We start from the raw sequence: 18,037 nt of genomic DNA, 5'->3' as shown, positions 1-18,037 counted from the left end.
AATATTTAGTAGCCCTATCTTTATATGATGTTTATCTTCAATAAAAAAATTTTTTTTTTAAATTATTTAGTGAGGGGTTTGTGTTTGGTAGTTCGGGGAACAGACACAGTCTCTATATGATATCTAGGTGATACAGTCTCTATGTGTTGCAGTTTATGAAACCCGTGTGACGTCTCAAGGTAGCTAGCAGATGTTCGGATTAGCCAGTTTGTCTGCTTCCTGACCTGGGCCCCAATTAGTCAAATACTATCAGTATTAAGACTATGAGCCAAATTACTAGAGAGGAGAGCAGTACCTTCCCTGGAGGGATGGAGTCCATCTCTCTTTAGCAGGTCAGGTCTACCCCAAAAACTCTTCCAATTGTCTATAAATCCTATGCTATTCTCCAGACACCACTCAGATATCCAGCCATTCAGTGACACTAATCTACTATAAACTTCGTAACCACAATGAGCAGGGAAGGGGCCAGAGCATATTACAGTATATGACATCGTTTTTGCAAGTTCACACACCTCTTTATCATTATCTCTAGTGATCTCCGACTGGCGAAGCAGGACATCGTTAGTGCCGACATGAATACAAATTTTGGAAAGTCTACGTTTAGCATTGGCCAGCACTTGTAAATTTTATCTGAAGTCAGACGATCTGGCACCCAAAATGTATTTAACGATGGTGACTGGAGTCTCTATTTCCACGTTCCTTACAATTTAATCACTTATGACCAATATGAATCTCAGTGGATGCATCACTGAGTGAGGAGAATCAATTGAAAACCCTAACAGGAACAGGAGAGTGGTATCGCTTTGCTGAGCGAGTATGCCGCTGAGACATCACCCAAACGCCCTGCTGTGGGGGCTCTAGAGCCAGAACCATAGTGTGTGTGTTGCTTGCTGTACTACCTGCATCTGAAACAGTATCTACCGGCTTTTCTTTCTCACTGACCTCCACTAGTGTTCTGATGCATGTCTTTAACTCATTAACCTTCTCTGTCAGCCTGACTGATTCCTTACAATTATCACATGTAAACCCCTCACTGCTGACGGAAGAAGCTATAGTAAACATGTGGCATGTAATGCAGGAAGCAATAATATGAGTTGATGCCATGACTTACTGCAATTGTTTGTTGTTGTTGGTTGTTCCTGAGTGGCGAGGGTTTGAGATCGATACAATAATCAGTGTAACACAGAGGAGAAAACGGGTACGCGCTGTAAAATGCATGCAGTTTAATCACGATAAAAATAGAAAGTGGATGCAACCGGAAAAAATGCACACAGTTGAGTCGTGATAAGAGAATAATGTGGGGGGAAACCCGATGCGTGCTGAAAAATGGCAGATATAAAAGATTAAAGCTGAAAACAGATAGATAAGCAATGCATTACATCACATTAACCCTTTAAGCTCGGATGGGCCTGCGAGAATAAAAAATGTCAGTATATTAATAACTACAGTCTTGACCAACACAAAATACATATAGTTTTAAAGCTTAGAAGCTCTACTTTCCAATGCATGCAGTGTTTTGAAATTTGCAGACAAATCAGAAGTGATTCATTTTGATAATTTGTTAAAAAACAATTGCACTGTACATATTATTGCAATCAGTAAAAACATCAAACTGATCAAATAGCCATGTGTCATATGTTTTTGGAAATCTCTCATATAGTAGAATACAACCAGCCTATTTGTTTTACTCACAGACAAAAATATAGTGAGTTATAGCGATGTATATGTCTTTGACAATGTTGATGTTGCTTATTTGCCAAGTTTTCGCTTATAACTTCACATAAAATAAATTGAACATAAAATAGCACATACCATTACTTAGAGGAGGTGATTATCTTTAAAACGAGCCCACACACAAGGTAATCGAATGCATAGATCATTAGATAATCCACACAGTGTACAATGTTACATATGGCAACCAGGAGATGGCGCCAAATAAATGACACAGACTCAAAAGGCACTCATTCTGTGAAATCTCGTAATTAAAATCATGTCTGCATACTATGCAAACCTTTAGTCATTGTTGTGCATGTGTAATTAGACTGCTTTTGGACACATGGAGTCGTTTTTGGACACTATCATTAATTATTTTTATAATGCTAACTTTTGATTGCTTTGTCATTTCAACACAATTTTTTTCTCAGACACAGGTGATATGATTGGGAATAAAACAAAAGCAATTTTTCAGAGCCACCTTATTTATACCCAGAGATATGTAATGTAAATCATAAAAATAAGAAAAAAAAGTAACTTTTGGCAATATTTCTTTTTTATGTGTGTGATTTTTCAACAGTTTCTAAGGCTGAGAGTCTCAGAATGTATCATAATCGATATCATTTAAAAATTTGAAAAGATTTCTTTACAATGATACCAAACACGACCCTCATTGTTTGTTTTTGTTTTTTTGTCAAGTTATAAGCCTTTAATTTTGTGTATGCCACTGAAACAGGAAATCTTTAAAAACACCTTCAGAGCTTAAAGGGTTAAAGAAGTAAAATGCCTTGTGAATGCTGTTTTATGTGTTTAAATGTTTTGTTTTACTTTTCCACATTTCATCTGGCCTCTCTTTCTCAGAATGTGAGTGTAACCACCACTCGCATTCCTGTCACTTTGACATGGCGGTGTATCTTTCATCTGGAAACGTGAGTGGAGGAGTGTGTGAGGATTGTCAACACAACACACAGGGCCAGTGGTGTGAGAGCTGCAAACCCTTCTACTATCAGCACCCGGAGAGAGACATCAGAGACCCCAACATCTGTCAGCGTAAGTGTGTCTAACTAAATAAAATGTAAACTCTATCGACAGCATGCTGTGAACTACCACAGAAAATAATTTCGACCCATGCCACAGTTTGTAAGAACAAGCAAAAAATTGCATTTACAGTAATGTAATGCATCCTGGAAAACCTGGAATTTTGCAAGCTCAGCTTTCCAGCCATAGAAAGTCATAGAAAATGAGAAAAATACCTAAATGTCCTGGAAAACAATTATTTGTCCTGGAAAAAAATTTAGTATAAAAAACTATTTGATTGTTTCATGTACATAAATATAGTAATGGTGGGGACTTACAGATAGGTGCTAATACACAAATTCTTATTGTTTTGCCTCTGCCGTCGGCTGCGCAAACAACATTAACGGTTGACTGTCATGAAAGAATCCCTGTTACTTACTGTACATTCTCTGCTCATCTGCTTTGCTCTGACGAAATACAGTAGTTTAAGTAAGTATTGATATACTGCAAAATATGATTTGTTTTGTTCCAACATTGTTGTAGTGTTAACTACAAAAACATTTGCAGCTATAAAATGCGGAATGTCACGGAAATTTAGGTAACACTTTATTTTGATGGTCCCAAATAGATATTCAACTGGCTTGTTATAGCTAGTAAACAGTGTTTCAACAAACATTCAGTAGACTTTCAGTAGCCTGTATATAGATCTCTATTAATGACCTACTTACATTATTGTTGAGAACATCAGTTCATTAAAAGGTCATTAATAAAGATCTATATACAGGCTACTGAAAGTCTACTGAATGTTTGTTGAAACATTGTTTACTACCTATAGCAAGTCGGTCAATAAGCTGTTATTTTGCTGCTGTTATACAGGCTATTGAAAGTCTATTGAATGTTTGTTGAAACACTGTTTACTAGCTATAGCAAGCCAGTTGATAATTCACTTATAGTCAGTTAAATATCTATTTGGGACCATCAAAATAAAGTGTTACCGAAATGTACATATTTGGGATGAAAATTAATGTTTGAATGTCTGAATGTGCTGCACGCTTCAAAATGAATGTGTGAATGAATGTGTGAAGCCGGACACTCATACACTGAAAACACGCATCGTTATTAGGGATGCACGATAGTGATTGTCATAATTATTTGCTCGATTTAGACAAAAATACTCTATCTAATCACTAATCAATAATCAACTGCTTAGATGTCAATTCCAAAAGAAGAAGAAGAAAAAATAAATGCACAAACTGCACCAAATTCTGAGCACATCTGTTCTGTGTAAAGCACAGAATTAGAGTACGAGATAGAATTTGTGTGTATTGAGCAAAAAAAAAAAAAACGCTCTGAAACCACTAATACGCCATATCACTGGCTTCATGTGTAACACACTGCAGTTCAGATTGATGCATATACGAGACATATGATACTCATAAACTTCTGCGGCTACATTTTTCATAGTTTTTCAAAAGTGAAACTGTGATTGGTCAGTGGCGAACTTCTGAAGTGAGTTATAGGTCAGTTGAGGTGAAAAGGGACTTCGAAAAAGCTTATTATTTGGTCTGTCATCTGTAGACACTACAACTGAACACCCCTACCTGGATACAATTTCTGCTTGCTAGCTCAATGTTTCCCAACCTTTTATGCCATAAGCACCCTCTTTCAGCTGCTTTTATTGTCAGCAAACTTAATATGTGTAAATATTTGTATGAACATAAAAAGATTCAACAACTGAGACATAAACTTTGCACAGAGTTTCACAGACATGTGACTAACAGAAATGGGGGGTCAAAATCAAAAGTAACAGTCAGTATCTGGTGTGGCCACCAGCTGCATTAAGTACTGCAGTGCATCTCCTCCTCATGGACTGCAGGAGGACAAGTCCGTGTGGGGGTATGCCCTTGAGTTTTTATCATTGTCCTCATGTCTGGGATACGATCAGACCTGCCTAATTGATCTCTTTTGGGCAGGTCTGAACGAACCTTTTAGATCTTGGGTCCCAGATCGTGATGAGGATGGAGGTTTTCTCGAGGCAGTGAAATGGGAAGAGTTTATTTCAGCCTGTGCCTCGGAGGACTTCATTCCTCATCCAAAACCAAGGATGAGGGCACACCCCACACGGAAGTGGATGCTTCGGCCGCTGATGCTGACCGCCAGGAGGTGGAGGCTGCTACAGCAGCAGTGCCCCTCACCGCCCGGAAGAGGTGGAGGAGAAGGGCACCTACTTTTCAGTCACTGCCAATGGCCACGGAGGCCGCTCTCCTGCCGCTGCCAGCGTCCACGGCCATGGAGGCCGTTCCCCTCCCAGCGTCCATGGCTACGGAGGCCATTCACCTGCCACTGCCAATGTCCACGGAGGCCATTCCCCTGCCACTGCCAGTGTCCATGGCCACAGAGGAGGTTCTCCTGTAGCTGCCAGCACCCACGGCCACAGAGGCCATTCTCCTGTCGCTGCCAGCACCCAAGGCCACAGAGGCCATTCTCCTGTTGCTGCCAGTACCCACGGCCATAGAGGCTGTTCTTCTATTGCTGCCAGTGTCCACGGCCACAGAGGCCATTCCCTTCCTGCTGTTAGCATCCACGGCCATGGAGGCCATTCCCCTGCTGCGGCCAACTCCCGCGCATGCCACGGTCTACGGGCCTGTGCTCACGCTTGCCACGGTCAACGGGCCAGTGCCTACGCCTGCCACAGTCAATGAACCAGCGCCTGAGCCTTCCACGGCTCCACCCCCTGAGCCTTCCAAGTCTCCACCCCCTAAGCCTTCCACGGCTCTGCCGCCCGACTCCTGTCCAGTGGCTGCCACCCAGTCATCCGACCCCTGTCCAGTGGCTGCCGCCCAGTCCTCTGACCCCTGTCCAGTGCCTCCCGCCCAGTCCTCCGACCCTTGTCCAGCAGTCCTCTGAACCTTGTCCAGCGGCCGCCGCCCAGTACTCTGTCCCCTCTGCCCTGAGGCTGCCTCCCAGGCCGCCAGGCCCTGAGGCCTCCATACCCCACCTCTGCCCTGAGGCCTCCTCCCAGGCCTCCAGACCCTGCCTCTGCCCTGAGGCCTCCTCCCAGGCCACCAGACCCCACCTCTGCCCTGAGGCCTCCTCCTAGGCCAGCCGGACCCTGCTCCTTTCCTTAAACTTCAACCCTGGTTTCCCTCCCTGGTTTCTCTCCCTTTCTGTTGTGTTTTATGTTTTGTGTTAGTGCTTGTTTTGTTTGTCTTGTCTATTGTTTGATGTTCCTGTTTTGGGATGCCAGGAGGTGTCCCTTTGGGGGGTAATGTCACAGTCCTGTCACTCTGTCACTCTGTGTTTCTGTCTGACAGGACCGTGACATCATCGTCCCATATCTGTGTTGTGTTTCGTTGTCTGTCTGTGTGAGTGCGGTTTCGGTTGTATTCCCTGCTGTGCGCTCTTCAGTCCATCTTGTTTCATGTCGGGAGCACAGTGTCTGGATCCTGCCTTCCTGTCTGGTTCGGTTTCAGTCTGTGTCGGAATCTGGACACTCGTGCTCCATGTCTGTCTGTTATTGACGTTGGTGCATCGCACTTATGTCATCTTGGCAGCATGCACTCGCATCAATAGTTTGTCTGGCTCTCGCAAATGCAGGTGAATAATTGTATTATGTGTGAAGAAAGCAGAGTAAAATTAAATATACTACAGTGTAGTAATATACTAATATACACAGCGGTGGGTGTGGATACTATTTATCAGATGCAATGGTGTTAGCTAATCAGAACAGTGGGCATTTACTTTCAAGTTTTAAAAGAGAAGCAGCCTAAAACCGAACGTTTCTGACAGAGGGTCAGAACGTGGATGGAAAATAATAATGTTTTACCAAAATGTTACCGTTTTTCATGCAAAAAAACTGATATAACATTATAAGCTAACCTCAAGGAACATAATAATAATAAAAAAATGCCACTCGTAATTTAAGCACTTATATTTGTTCTTCCATACAAAATGTTGTTATTTTGGCTATACAGTTGTTTATATCATCCTTTTTAAGGTTGAACTACTTTTCTAGGCAGATCTAAGTTGTGTTGCAAATGTAATTCCTGTGGGTGGAGTTTGGTCCATGTAAACAGTACTTTGTGTATAGTTATGTCACACCCATTTCTGGTATTCTTGCATCTATTTAGCCGATGTTACCAAGTTTACTAGCTTTGCATAGTCATGACACGAGTTGAAAGATTGGATATAACTTTGCACAGACAAGGTTAGAAAATAATTTTATCACATTAGTCTCATGTTAATGTGTAGAATGTTGAATTGTTATGGTTATACAGTATTTTTTTTGAAGTGTGACAGTTGCATATTTTTTATGTTTATTTTTTGTGCTGTGCACTTGCCCTATATACAGCTCTGGAAAAAAATAAGAGATCACTCCAAATGTTTCTTAAATCAGCATCTCTGCATGTATGGCAGCCATTCCATTCCAGTGTCTGTTGAATTTCTGCTTGAATTTTTGAGCCAGGAGTGGCATAAAATCACCCAACAGCAATGTGAAAGACTGGTGGAAAGCGTGCAAAGATGCATGGAAGCTGTGATTGAAAATCAGGGTTATTCCACCAAATACTGATTTCTGAACTTGAAACATTAGTATTGTGTTGTTTATAAATGAATATGAACTTGTTTTCTTTACATTATTCGAGGTCTGAAAACACTGCATCTTTTTTGTTATTTTGAGCAGTTGTCATTTTCTGCAAATAAATGCACTAAATGACAATATGTTTATTTGGAATTTAGGAGAAATGATGTCAGTATTTGATAGAATAAAACAAAAATTTACATTTTACTCAAACACATACCTATAAATAGTATATCCAGAGAAACGTCCTGGTTACTTGCGTAACCTCCGTTCCCTGATGGAGAGAACTCGTCGTTGTGTCGATGTAGTGACACTTGGGGTCACTCTTGGGAGCCCGAAACACCTCTGGTCTTTGATAAAAGGCCAATGAAAATTGGCGAGTGGTATTTGCATGCCACTCCCCTGGACATACGGGTATAAAAGGAGCTGGTATGCAACCACTCATTCAGGTTTTATGCTGAGGAGCCAAGACAAGGTCCGGCCATTTCAATGGATAGTTCAGCTTTGTGACAGTGCTTCCTTTCCACTGTGCACCAAAGCAGACAAAGAGCTGCTCATAGATCCTAAAGCTCTGCGTGCGATCCAAATAGGTGCGTAAAGCATGCATCGGACACAGCAACTACAGGGCTGGGTCTGCCTCCTCCTGGGGCAGTGCTTGTGACCGCAACTGCAACATTGCCATGTTCATGTTCTCGCAGTGAGAACATGAACCATCCACGAACGCTGCCTCCGTGTGGGTCACGCCCAGACATGAAAGACAGCAATCGTGACTGTCTGAAGTTGAGAGGTAATGACCCAGGAATAACACACAATTGGAAAGGCATCTTTAAAAAGACGTGTCTTTAAAAAGATGTTCCATGTGTGCCGCTCTTTTAGAGAAATATACTCTTTCAGGAAAATATACTCTCTTTTTCTGCCGAAGCGCCCGGGGCATTCTCTGCAGTACACTAGAGCAGAGGAGGGAGAAGCCACTGAAATGCGCCATCAGATCCAGCAGAGGTGAATGAACAGTCATGAGAATTGAGCTCAGTGAGCATGACCGTTCGGCTCTGAAGAGGAAATCTGAATGAGTGGTTGCATACCAGCTCCTTTTATACCCGTATGTCCGGGGGAGTGGCATGCAAATACCACTCACCAATTTTCACTGGCCTTTTATCAAAGACCAGAGGTGTTTCGGGCTCCCAAGAGTGACCCCAAGTGTCACTACATCGACACAATGTCGAGTGAGTGACAGATAGGGAACTGAACATTTGGAGTGGTCTCTTAATTTTTTCCAGAGCTGTACTTCAGTTGTTAGTACCTTACTACTGTAAAAACATTTCCTTTGTTTTTACAAACTGAGGAATGAGCTGACATTATTTTCTGTGGAAACTGACAGCATGGCACAGACAATGTTGTGATAGCTTAAGTTCATTCACCTAGAAAAGTAGTCCTACATTTACAGATCAAATAATGAACATATTTGCTCAATTTATTCATATAAGTGCTTTAACAAAAAACAAAAAATAGCTTTACATTTCTGCTTTTAAACTCTCCAGTACAATTGCCCCATAGACTTCCATTGTAAGTGCATTACTTAAACATAATTTTTTGGATGGTTTTTCAAACTGAGGGACTAGACTAAATTGTTTTCTGTGGTAATAGAGAGCCTTTCCTAAGAGTTTAGTTTTGTATTCAACCTGAAATATTCCTTTAAATAACAATTTAGTTTAATTTTTTTGTGTAATCTTTGTGTTCAGCCTGTGACTGTGACCCACAGGGGTCTCTCAACGAAGGCTTATGTGATAGTGCTACGAATGTGCTCAGAGATATGATTGCTGGACAGTGTCGCTGCAAAGCTAATGTGGAGGGAGAACGCTGTGACCACTGTAAGAAAGGACACTATGGCCTCAGCGATGATCCATTGGGATGTCAGTGTGAGTTACATACACATTCTTTCAAGCTTTGACCCCTGAAAGACTTCCTGTTTGTCTATAGTCAGTTAGGATGATAAAGTTTGTGTTTTTCTTTTGTGGCCCAGCATGCAGCTGTTATGCTCTCGGCACACTCCTGGCAGGACGTCCCTGTGATATACAGACAGGAAGCTGCTTCTGCAAACGTCTTGTCACTGGACAAAACTGTGACCAGTGTCTGGTGAGAGAGCATTATGGGTGTATGTGTTTTGGTTTGTGTATTTGGCTATGTTTGTAATGGAATACTAACTTCTTATGGCATACTGTGCAGTATACACTGTATACTGCATACTATTTTTTTTTAATAGTAAGTGAGACAGTATGCATTGTTCAATGATAAACGTTTCAAACAGAAGTATTTCACATTGTTGTCACATGACCTCATTGTGTTGCATGTGAGTGGTGTACAGTTATCTTTTTGGAAATAAAAACTGTTATTTTCCTTTTGAATTTAATTTTGTGACCAAAAAAAAAAAAAAAAAAAAAAAAAAAGATTTTAATCGAGACCATTGCTATACAGTATTTCATGCAGTGTGTTCAGTTGTTTACTGAACTTTTTGGCAAATTTGCATACTGTGCACAGTATACATACTATACACTTCAGAAATAGTTAGAGTAGTATGTCAAAAGCTGGGTTTCCATCAGTGTATTGTTATGTGAATTTAGGGATATAGCATAAAAATGCTGTATGGAAACACCAATAAACAAACAAAGTTTTCAAAATGCACTTAAACATACACGCTTGTTTTTGGTGGATCCATTTTTATTTTTTCTCCCCTTTTTCTCCCCAATTTGGAATGCCCAATTCCCAATGCGCTCTAGGTCCTCGTGGTGGCGTAGTGACTCGCCTCAATCCAGGTGGCGGAGGACGAATCTCAGTTGCCTCCGTGTCTGAGACCGTCAATCCGTGCAACTTATCACGTGGCTTGATGAGCGCGTTACCGCAGAGACATAGCGCGTGTGTAGGCTTCACGCTATTCTCCGTGGCATCCACGCACAATTCACCACGCACCCCACTGAGAGTGAACCACATTATAGTGACCAGAAGGAGGTTACCCCATGTGACTCTACCCTCCCTAGCAACCGGGCCAATTTGGTTGCTTAGGAGACCTGTTTGGAGTCACTCAGCACGCCCTAGATTCGAACTCGCGACTCCAGAGGTGGTAGTCAGGTGGATCCATTTTTTATTCGATAAGAAGACATGCACATAAAGTACGATGAAAACAATTTTACCGAATTTTTATAGGAATATAGATGTGCATCAAAAAAGTCATGTGATTTTGCCTTAACAAGCTATGTGAATACATAATTCGCTTAGAGATTTTATTGATCTTTTAATTGATTACATTGAATAGAAAAACCACAGTGGCTTCAACTTCCATTTTAATTTTCATTTTACGTTAATTTCTCCAGAAAAACAATGGACGATTTTGTTCTCTTAAACACATGGAATACAAACGCTTCTTTGTTCACAAATTGTTTTTATGATATTTAGATTTTTTAAATAAATTAAATTAGCAACTTGGATAGAAATATAGCTGATATGCAATTCCGAATATAGCCTAACACTATTCTTCCTTTCAGCCTCAGCACTGGGGTCTCAGTACAGATATGGACGGCTGCAGACCATGTGACTGTGACATAGGCGGAGCTTTGAATAATGAGTAAGAATGTCTCCGGTTACTCATGTAACCTCGGTTCCCTGAGATGAAGGGAACGAGACATTGCATTTGAACGCTATGGGGAAAATCCCTTTTCCACAACCTAGTTGAAGCCCTTGTATCATACCGCCAATCTTGTGATTGGCAATGATGTTTGAGCTCCGCACCTTTAGGCACACATTTGCCCTATATAAGCGGGTGCTCAAACATAATTTCTTCAGAATTTCTGACTGAGGGACAAGAATGTGTCGCTCATTCCTCGAAACTCTGACATAGTAGTGCGGCCAAGTTTTACAATGTCTCGTTCCCATTCATCTCAGGGAACCGAGATTACGTGAGTAACCGGAGATGTTCCCTATCGATTCAGTTCACTCGACATTGCATTTGAATGCTATGGGGAACTGAGTCTCATCATGCCGCACTATGTAGTGTCATACCCTAGCTAATCTTAATCTGAGGATCTATATGAGTCATATAATACACACAGAATAATTAATCCCTTCATAACCAGAGGTAGGGAGGGACATTTTATTCTATTGGAAGTGCTTGTGACTTCTAGTGGGTGTAAAATGAATAGCGGCCTACCCGGATGGCTGTATTAAAATTAAATCAGGTAGCCCACCCGAATAAGAAGCTTGGGCTTACCTGCTGGGTGAAGGAATAATAGCTCTCTAGACAGTGGATAATCGATGTACACCACATCTAGGTTAGAAAACCTTGCTAACGTGTTCTGCAAAATATATATTCTGTAGGGATATACCATTTGTTCATGTCCATGAGGAAGCCATGCCTCTAGTTGAATGCGCCTTTACGCCAACAGGGCATCTAATGCCCTGTGACTCATAAGCAAGGGCGATCGCATCAACGATCCAGTGAGAGAGCCTTTGTTTTGAGACGGACATAACTTTTGTGCATCCTCCATAACAAATGAAGAGCTGATCTGACAGTCTAAATTGGCGAGTGCGCTTCACATACATGTGCAGAGCCCGCACGGGACATAACAAATGCATTACCTGCTCCTCATCTGAATTAGACGATGCAGAATAGAAAGCTTGTAGGTGCACTGAGCCCTGAAGGGTGTGGAAACCAACTTAGGCACATAGCCTTTTTTTGGATTTGATGATGGCCTTTAAAAGCCCCGGACCAAATTCCAGACATGAACTGTCAACCGACAGCGCCTGTATTTCACCAACCCATTCTACTGAGGCCAGAGCTAACAGCAGTGCAGTTTTTAAAGAGAGCACATGCAACTCAACGGATTCCAATGGTTCGAACGGGGGACTCGTGAGCACCCTCAGCACCAGATTTAAGTCCATGTTGGAACCTTAGCAGGGCAAGGGGGGTTCAAGCGCCTCGCTCCCCTAAGGAACTTTGTGATCAGATCGTGTCTACTTATGGAGGAGCCGGCCTCTGGGGCCTGAAATGTCGATATGGTCACTACATAGACCTTAAGCGTTGACAGAGTAAGATCTGCATCAAACCACTCTTGAAGGAATGTAAGGATCTCCATTATGGAGCAATTCACTGGGTCTTTGTTGTGCGAAGAGCACTAGTCTGCAAATGCACGGCATTTTAGTGCATAGAGGCGTCTCGTAGATGGTGCTCTAGATTGTAAAATGGTGTTCTTTATAGACTGAGCCATTTCGGGTTGTGCGCTGTGCTCCATTCAGGGGCCATACATGTAGGTTTCACAGCTCTGGCTGGGGATGCCAAATCGTGACCTGCGCTTGAGAGAGCTGATCCCTCCTCAGCGGTATTTCCCATGGAGGGCCGCCTAATTTTTCCATCATTTCCGGAAACCATGTGGGGTTGGGACATTTTGGTGCAACCAACAGAACCGTATCCTTGTTCTCTCGGACTTTACTGATGAAGAGTGGAGGAGATGTACCGGGGGAAAGGCATATTTACATTTCGTCGGCCACTTGTGGGCCAAGGCATCCACTCCCAGCGGGGCTTGGGACATGGAGTAACGAAGAGGGCAGTGTTCTGTCTCTGCTGAGGCAAATAAGTCGACTTCTGCTTTGCCAAACATTTCCCAAATCCTCAGAACCATCTGAGGATGAAGTCTCCATTCCCCCGCCATCAGTCCCTGGTAGTTCAGACGGCCTGGAACATATGTCGCACGCAGGGAGAGATGGCGTGCTCCACACAAGGAGGTGTTGCGCCAGGCTCATGAATGATAGCGATCGAGTGCCCTGATTTATGTACGCTACCAGTGACATATTGTCTTTCCGAATCAGAACATGATGATTCACTATTTCGGAATGGAAAGCTTTCACCACTAAGAAGATGGCTAGCATTTCCAAGCAGTTGACGTGCCATGCCTGATTCGCACCTGTCCAAGTGCCAAAAGCCAGGTGTCCATCGCACAGCGTACCCCAACCCATGTTGGATGCATCCGTGGTCACCACTTTTCATCTGAAAACCTGACCCAGCATTACACCCTGCTGATAAAGTTTTGGAGCTATCCATGGTGCTAGAGCAGCCAGGCATTCTCTCTGTGCACCGTACGGGGAACAACTCCTATTGCGTCTCTCACAAGGAGATTTACTACCTCGGAACACAGAATGGGCGTGTTGAAGCGAGGCGGTCACGTCGCGCACCGGAATGTATAACCGCACACTACCGTTTTTTTAAACACACTGAGAAATGCTTGGTAACATGCACCATGCAACCACGTAACTGGGTGGGCGCCGAGTTTCACACGTGTGTTGAGGGGAGCTGCCGTTTATAAGATGGGATTATTTTGTGTGGAATGTGGGTTTTTCTCTGAGATGCCTGGAAGCCTGCCACACGATCGTGAAATGCACGTTTGGGTGCGAATAATGGGCACAGATTGCTGCTGCTTTTCAAACCCAGCTTCTCACTCAGTGCGCACCATGCATCCGAGCAAAGTACTAATAGTGTAAAGGCTCTAGCAAGCTACCAATCACCTGTGGTTATTATGGTGAGTGAGTTTGGTTGGAGAGGAAGAAAGAGCTTTTTCAGCCTTCATTGCGCATCGAGCAGCTGCTACGAGGTATGTGCACTATTCAAGCAATGCAAGGAAACATTGCAATAAAAACTGACTGATTCCCGGCGAGAACAGCGAGGAAGGGCGAGTCAAAATATAATAGAAAAAGGCAGGAGCTCTAGCTTCCTATAAACACTATACTTTCAGGGGGATTTTTCCCGCTGTGGACTGACAACACTGTTTGCGTCACACTACAAAGACGCTAAAATATGCCTGAGGATGGCAGCCCCTGCGAACTGGGCGCATGCTGAGAAGTTTGCACGCCAGGTCTCAGTAAGCTCTGTGTGAACCTCAGGGAAGAACGACACTGCTTTCTGAACCACGGTCTTTTGACGGCGGATGGTGTGCAGGAATCATTCATCCATACAAGAATTTTACTGCTCGTCAGGAGGCAGCCACTCAAGGCTGAGCTCCTCAACCGCCGGCACAATGACATGGAGTAACTCGTATCAATGGTCAGTGCATGCTTCTCACCCTCGCTGGGGGGAGGGGCTGCAACGTCCTCCATGGACCATTCTCCAATGCTGCGAGGGACATGGCATCATTATCATCATCAGACCCGCAGAATACGACAACACCGTGCTCATTCTTAGAGGGCCGGAGGTCGTCACATGCATACTGCACTGGCGAAAACACTGCATGGGAAGATAGAAGGGCTTGTGCGGCTTGCGCCAGCGCGAGATCCTCCTCGAATTCTTCCATCTCTACCTCGCGGCCCCGTCATGCTTCCTCATGTGGTCCCTCGAGACTAAACACAGAGGAAGTGGTCGGGAGGGCGCAGGAGGCGGAATTGTCCCTCAGAACGAGGGCGACCCTAGAGCGGAGTGTCTTGAGACTCATGCCCCCACAGTAAGGGCAGTCTGTCCCCATGAGAGCTGCTTAGGCGTGGGTGCAGCCCAGGCAGCGAACGCAGCTCTCATGTTGGTCTGATGGAGCAATGTGTCGCTCACAAGAACACTTGCGATACAACATCTTTAAAAAGATGCGTACACACAAACGGTTCTTTTATATGTGTTTTATGCCACTTGGACGGAATGATATTATATATATTGAAAGGATACAACTCCTGCCTGAATGCTGCGGGAAATGGATACATGTCTCACTGAGCAAAGAACCCAATCCGCCGGCGAGGCGGAGAGACTTCTGCGCTGGAACACTAGAGGGGGCGGGTGAATCTTCATTCATCTTGATCAGCCCGCTCTTCACCATCGATGGTCACCCTTCAGCAGAGGGGATTCTCTGCAGAAGCACCAGGATGTTCTTCACCTGAGTCCAGCACCTGCAGGGAATCCCCTCCGCTGAAGGGTGTCCATCAACGGCAAAGAGCGGGCTGATCAAAATGAGATGATCCATCATAGTCAAGACGAGATGATGTCAGTCTTGAAGGAAGAAATTCTGAGGAAATTATGTTTGAGCACCCGCTTATATAGGGCAAATGCGTGCCTAAAGGGGCAGAGCTCAAACATAATTGCCAATCACAAGATTGCCGTTATGACATAAAGGCTTCAATTAGGTTGTGGAAAAGGGATTTTCCCCATAGCATTCAAATGCAATGTTGAGTGAACTGAATCGATAGGGAACCAAATAATCCTAACGACTACATGAATAGCTTATTCTCTGATAATTGATTTTCATTCAGCACAAAATGAATATTCAGGTCCAAATTTTTTCTCTCACTCTAGTTGTTCTCCAGAGACAGGACAGTGTGTATGCAAGGAGCACATGTTTGGCAGACGTTGTGACCAGGTGCAGTCCGGGTTCTACTTTGCAGATCTGGACCACTATACCTATGAAGCTGAGAAAGCTTCCTTTGGACTGGTAAGTGTCTAACAATTTTGACTCAAGTTAAATTGGGTTTGCAGTAATGCACTTGTAGTGGAAATCAATGTGGTTAGGCATTGCACCGGGATAAACATTGGAATACACACTATTTCAAAAGTATATCCACAAGACTTTAACATTACTGGTGTGAACATTAGACTAGTGTGATAAAAGTGCTTACTACTCTTGTCTTTGAAAACTTTCAACTCATGTCAAGACTATGTAAAGCTGGTAAACCCAGTTATTCACAAAATACACTTTAAATACTTGATGTTACTATCCTTAATCCCGTGCGACCTCGCATACACATGCACTGATGTTGTATTTTGGCTTCGTTATACACATACGCCATGCTGCTGTGTATTTCAGAATTTTTTTTCTTAGAAATCCTATATTTACTGTGCATTATCACATTAAGAATCAATGGGTTTATCCAAAGCTGAAAAATCTTGCTTTCAGAGGCTTTATATGGAGTTAGGATGAAAATAAGGTGCATTTCTAACTGTTCTGAGACCAGTGCAGACAGACAGCACACTGGAGGTCATTCACTAAATAGGGAGCAAGGGGACATCAAGTGCATTCACTCCTAAAATCCAACCAAAAGTTCTGTTTCAGGCTACAGATGACGTTTGGACCACTCAACATGTTTGGCAGACATGAGACAGTGGTAATCAGTACATAGATTCAGAATTTTTCATATATAATTTTATTTTAACATTGTGGCAGCAGGGACGTGGTCAAGCAACCATCTGGAGAGAGAGAAAGTAGTAAGGGTGCATACACCTGAGCCAGATTATGATTAACACCTGTTTCCAATTGCAGTGAGCATGGGGAGAGTGGTATATAAGGGATCACACCACAGGCAAGAGAGTCTGGGTCCAGAGACTTATTGTAAAGCTGACGTGTTATTGTGAAGTTGTTATGTTATTGTGAAACTGTGAAGCTGACGTGTTATTGTGAAGCTTTAAACGCTGGAGTTTATTCATTAACCCTCTGGGGTCTGAGGGTGTTTTTGGGCCCTGGAGAAGTTTTGACATGCCTTGACATTTGTGCTTTCTTTCAGTTGCTTTAAAACATATTAATGGATAAAGTCTGATAACACTTTATTCAGCACAAACTGGGCTACAATAATATGTGAGCAACATGTACGTACATGTTTGTATTTCTGAAAAAAAAAAAAAAAAAAAAACGTTAATGCGTGGTTTTTGAAAAAAAAACAAACTTTTAAGTTATTTTAAGTCACTGAAATAAGGCCATATAACATATACTAAGCATTTGTTCACAAAACTTTTGAGAACTGGATCTTGTAGCCTAGAGTTTTTGCTACAAAATGATGTGAAAACCATCCTGATCACTCACACTTTTAGTGTTAGAAAGGCCATATGCGAGGAGGTATGAATGATCATGAATACTGATGTGATTCACACCTGAGGAGACAAAGTCCCCTCCCCTGGGAACAGAATAAAATGTAATATTTGATATAGGGCATATACACAATATATAATTTTTTTCTCAGGATTCTTTGATGAATAGAAAGTTCAAAATAACAGCATTTATCTGAAATAGAAAGAATTTGTAACATTATAAATGTCTTTACTGTCACTTTTGATCAATATAATGCATCCTTGAATAAAAGTATTAATTTATTTCCCAAAAAAAAAGAAAAACATTCTTACTGACCCCAAACCTTTGAACGGTAGTGTATAATGTTATAAAAGCTTTCTATTCCAGATAAATGCTGTTATTTTGAATGTTGTATTCATCAAAGAATCCTGAAAAAAAATTTACATAACTGTTTTCAACATTGATAATAATAATAATAATAAATGTTTCTTGAGCAAATCAGCATATTAGAATGATTTCTGAGAATGATGCTGAAAATTCAGCTTTACATCACAGGAATAAATTGCATAAAAAAAAAAAATAATATATATATATATATATATATATATAAAACTTGCCTCGGGGGTGTTTACCATGTGCATTGATCGCCTCAGCACATTACCGTGTGAATAGTGCCCTCTGCGCGTGGGTGTGATCACATTAGGGATAATTAGCTGAGCCAGAAGAAACTGTACATCGCTTTGTTTCATACAGATTACATTGTTTTAAATTTGAATAAAAGTAGACATTTTAAGCTTTCTTTAGACATATGTTTCATGTTTGTGTGATAAGTATTCGCTGAGTTTAAGTTCATTTTTATGACGTGTTTCAGAAAGATGCTCACGGAGACAGAGATGGCTGAAAGCGCACCCTGTTTATTTTCTTTATTTTACAAAAG

General features: G+C 42.3%; 1 protein-coding gene across 6 annotated transcripts in view; it reads left to right on the top strand.

Annotated features, from left to right (window-relative positions):
- LOC127434877 (laminin subunit beta-1-like) overlaps positions 1-18,037 on the top strand; it is a 102,977-nt gene that overhangs the window by 35,330 nt on the left and 49,610 nt on the right. For all 6 annotated transcript variants that reach the window (XM_051687918.1, XM_051687915.1, XM_051687914.1 and 3 more), the window contains exons 9-13: positions 2,575-2,763; positions 9,049-9,225; positions 9,330-9,442; positions 10,846-10,925; positions 15,618-15,753. In XM_051687918.1, the coding sequence (XP_051543878.1) occupies positions 2,575-2,763; positions 9,049-9,225; positions 9,330-9,442; positions 10,846-10,925; positions 15,618-15,753 (695 nt within the window). The remainder of the gene's footprint in view (positions 1-2,574; positions 2,764-9,048; positions 9,226-9,329; positions 9,443-10,845; positions 10,926-15,617; positions 15,754-18,037) is intronic.

This window comes from Myxocyprinus asiaticus, chromosome 45 (genome assembly GCF_019703515.2).
Source record: "Myxocyprinus asiaticus isolate MX2 ecotype Aquarium Trade chromosome 45, UBuf_Myxa_2, whole genome shotgun sequence".
Taxonomy (NCBI): Eukaryota; Metazoa; Chordata; class Actinopteri; order Cypriniformes; family Catostomidae; genus Myxocyprinus; species Myxocyprinus asiaticus.
The sequence above is the reverse complement of the archived record's forward strand: the minus strand, read 5'-3'. Positions and strand labels throughout refer to the sequence as shown.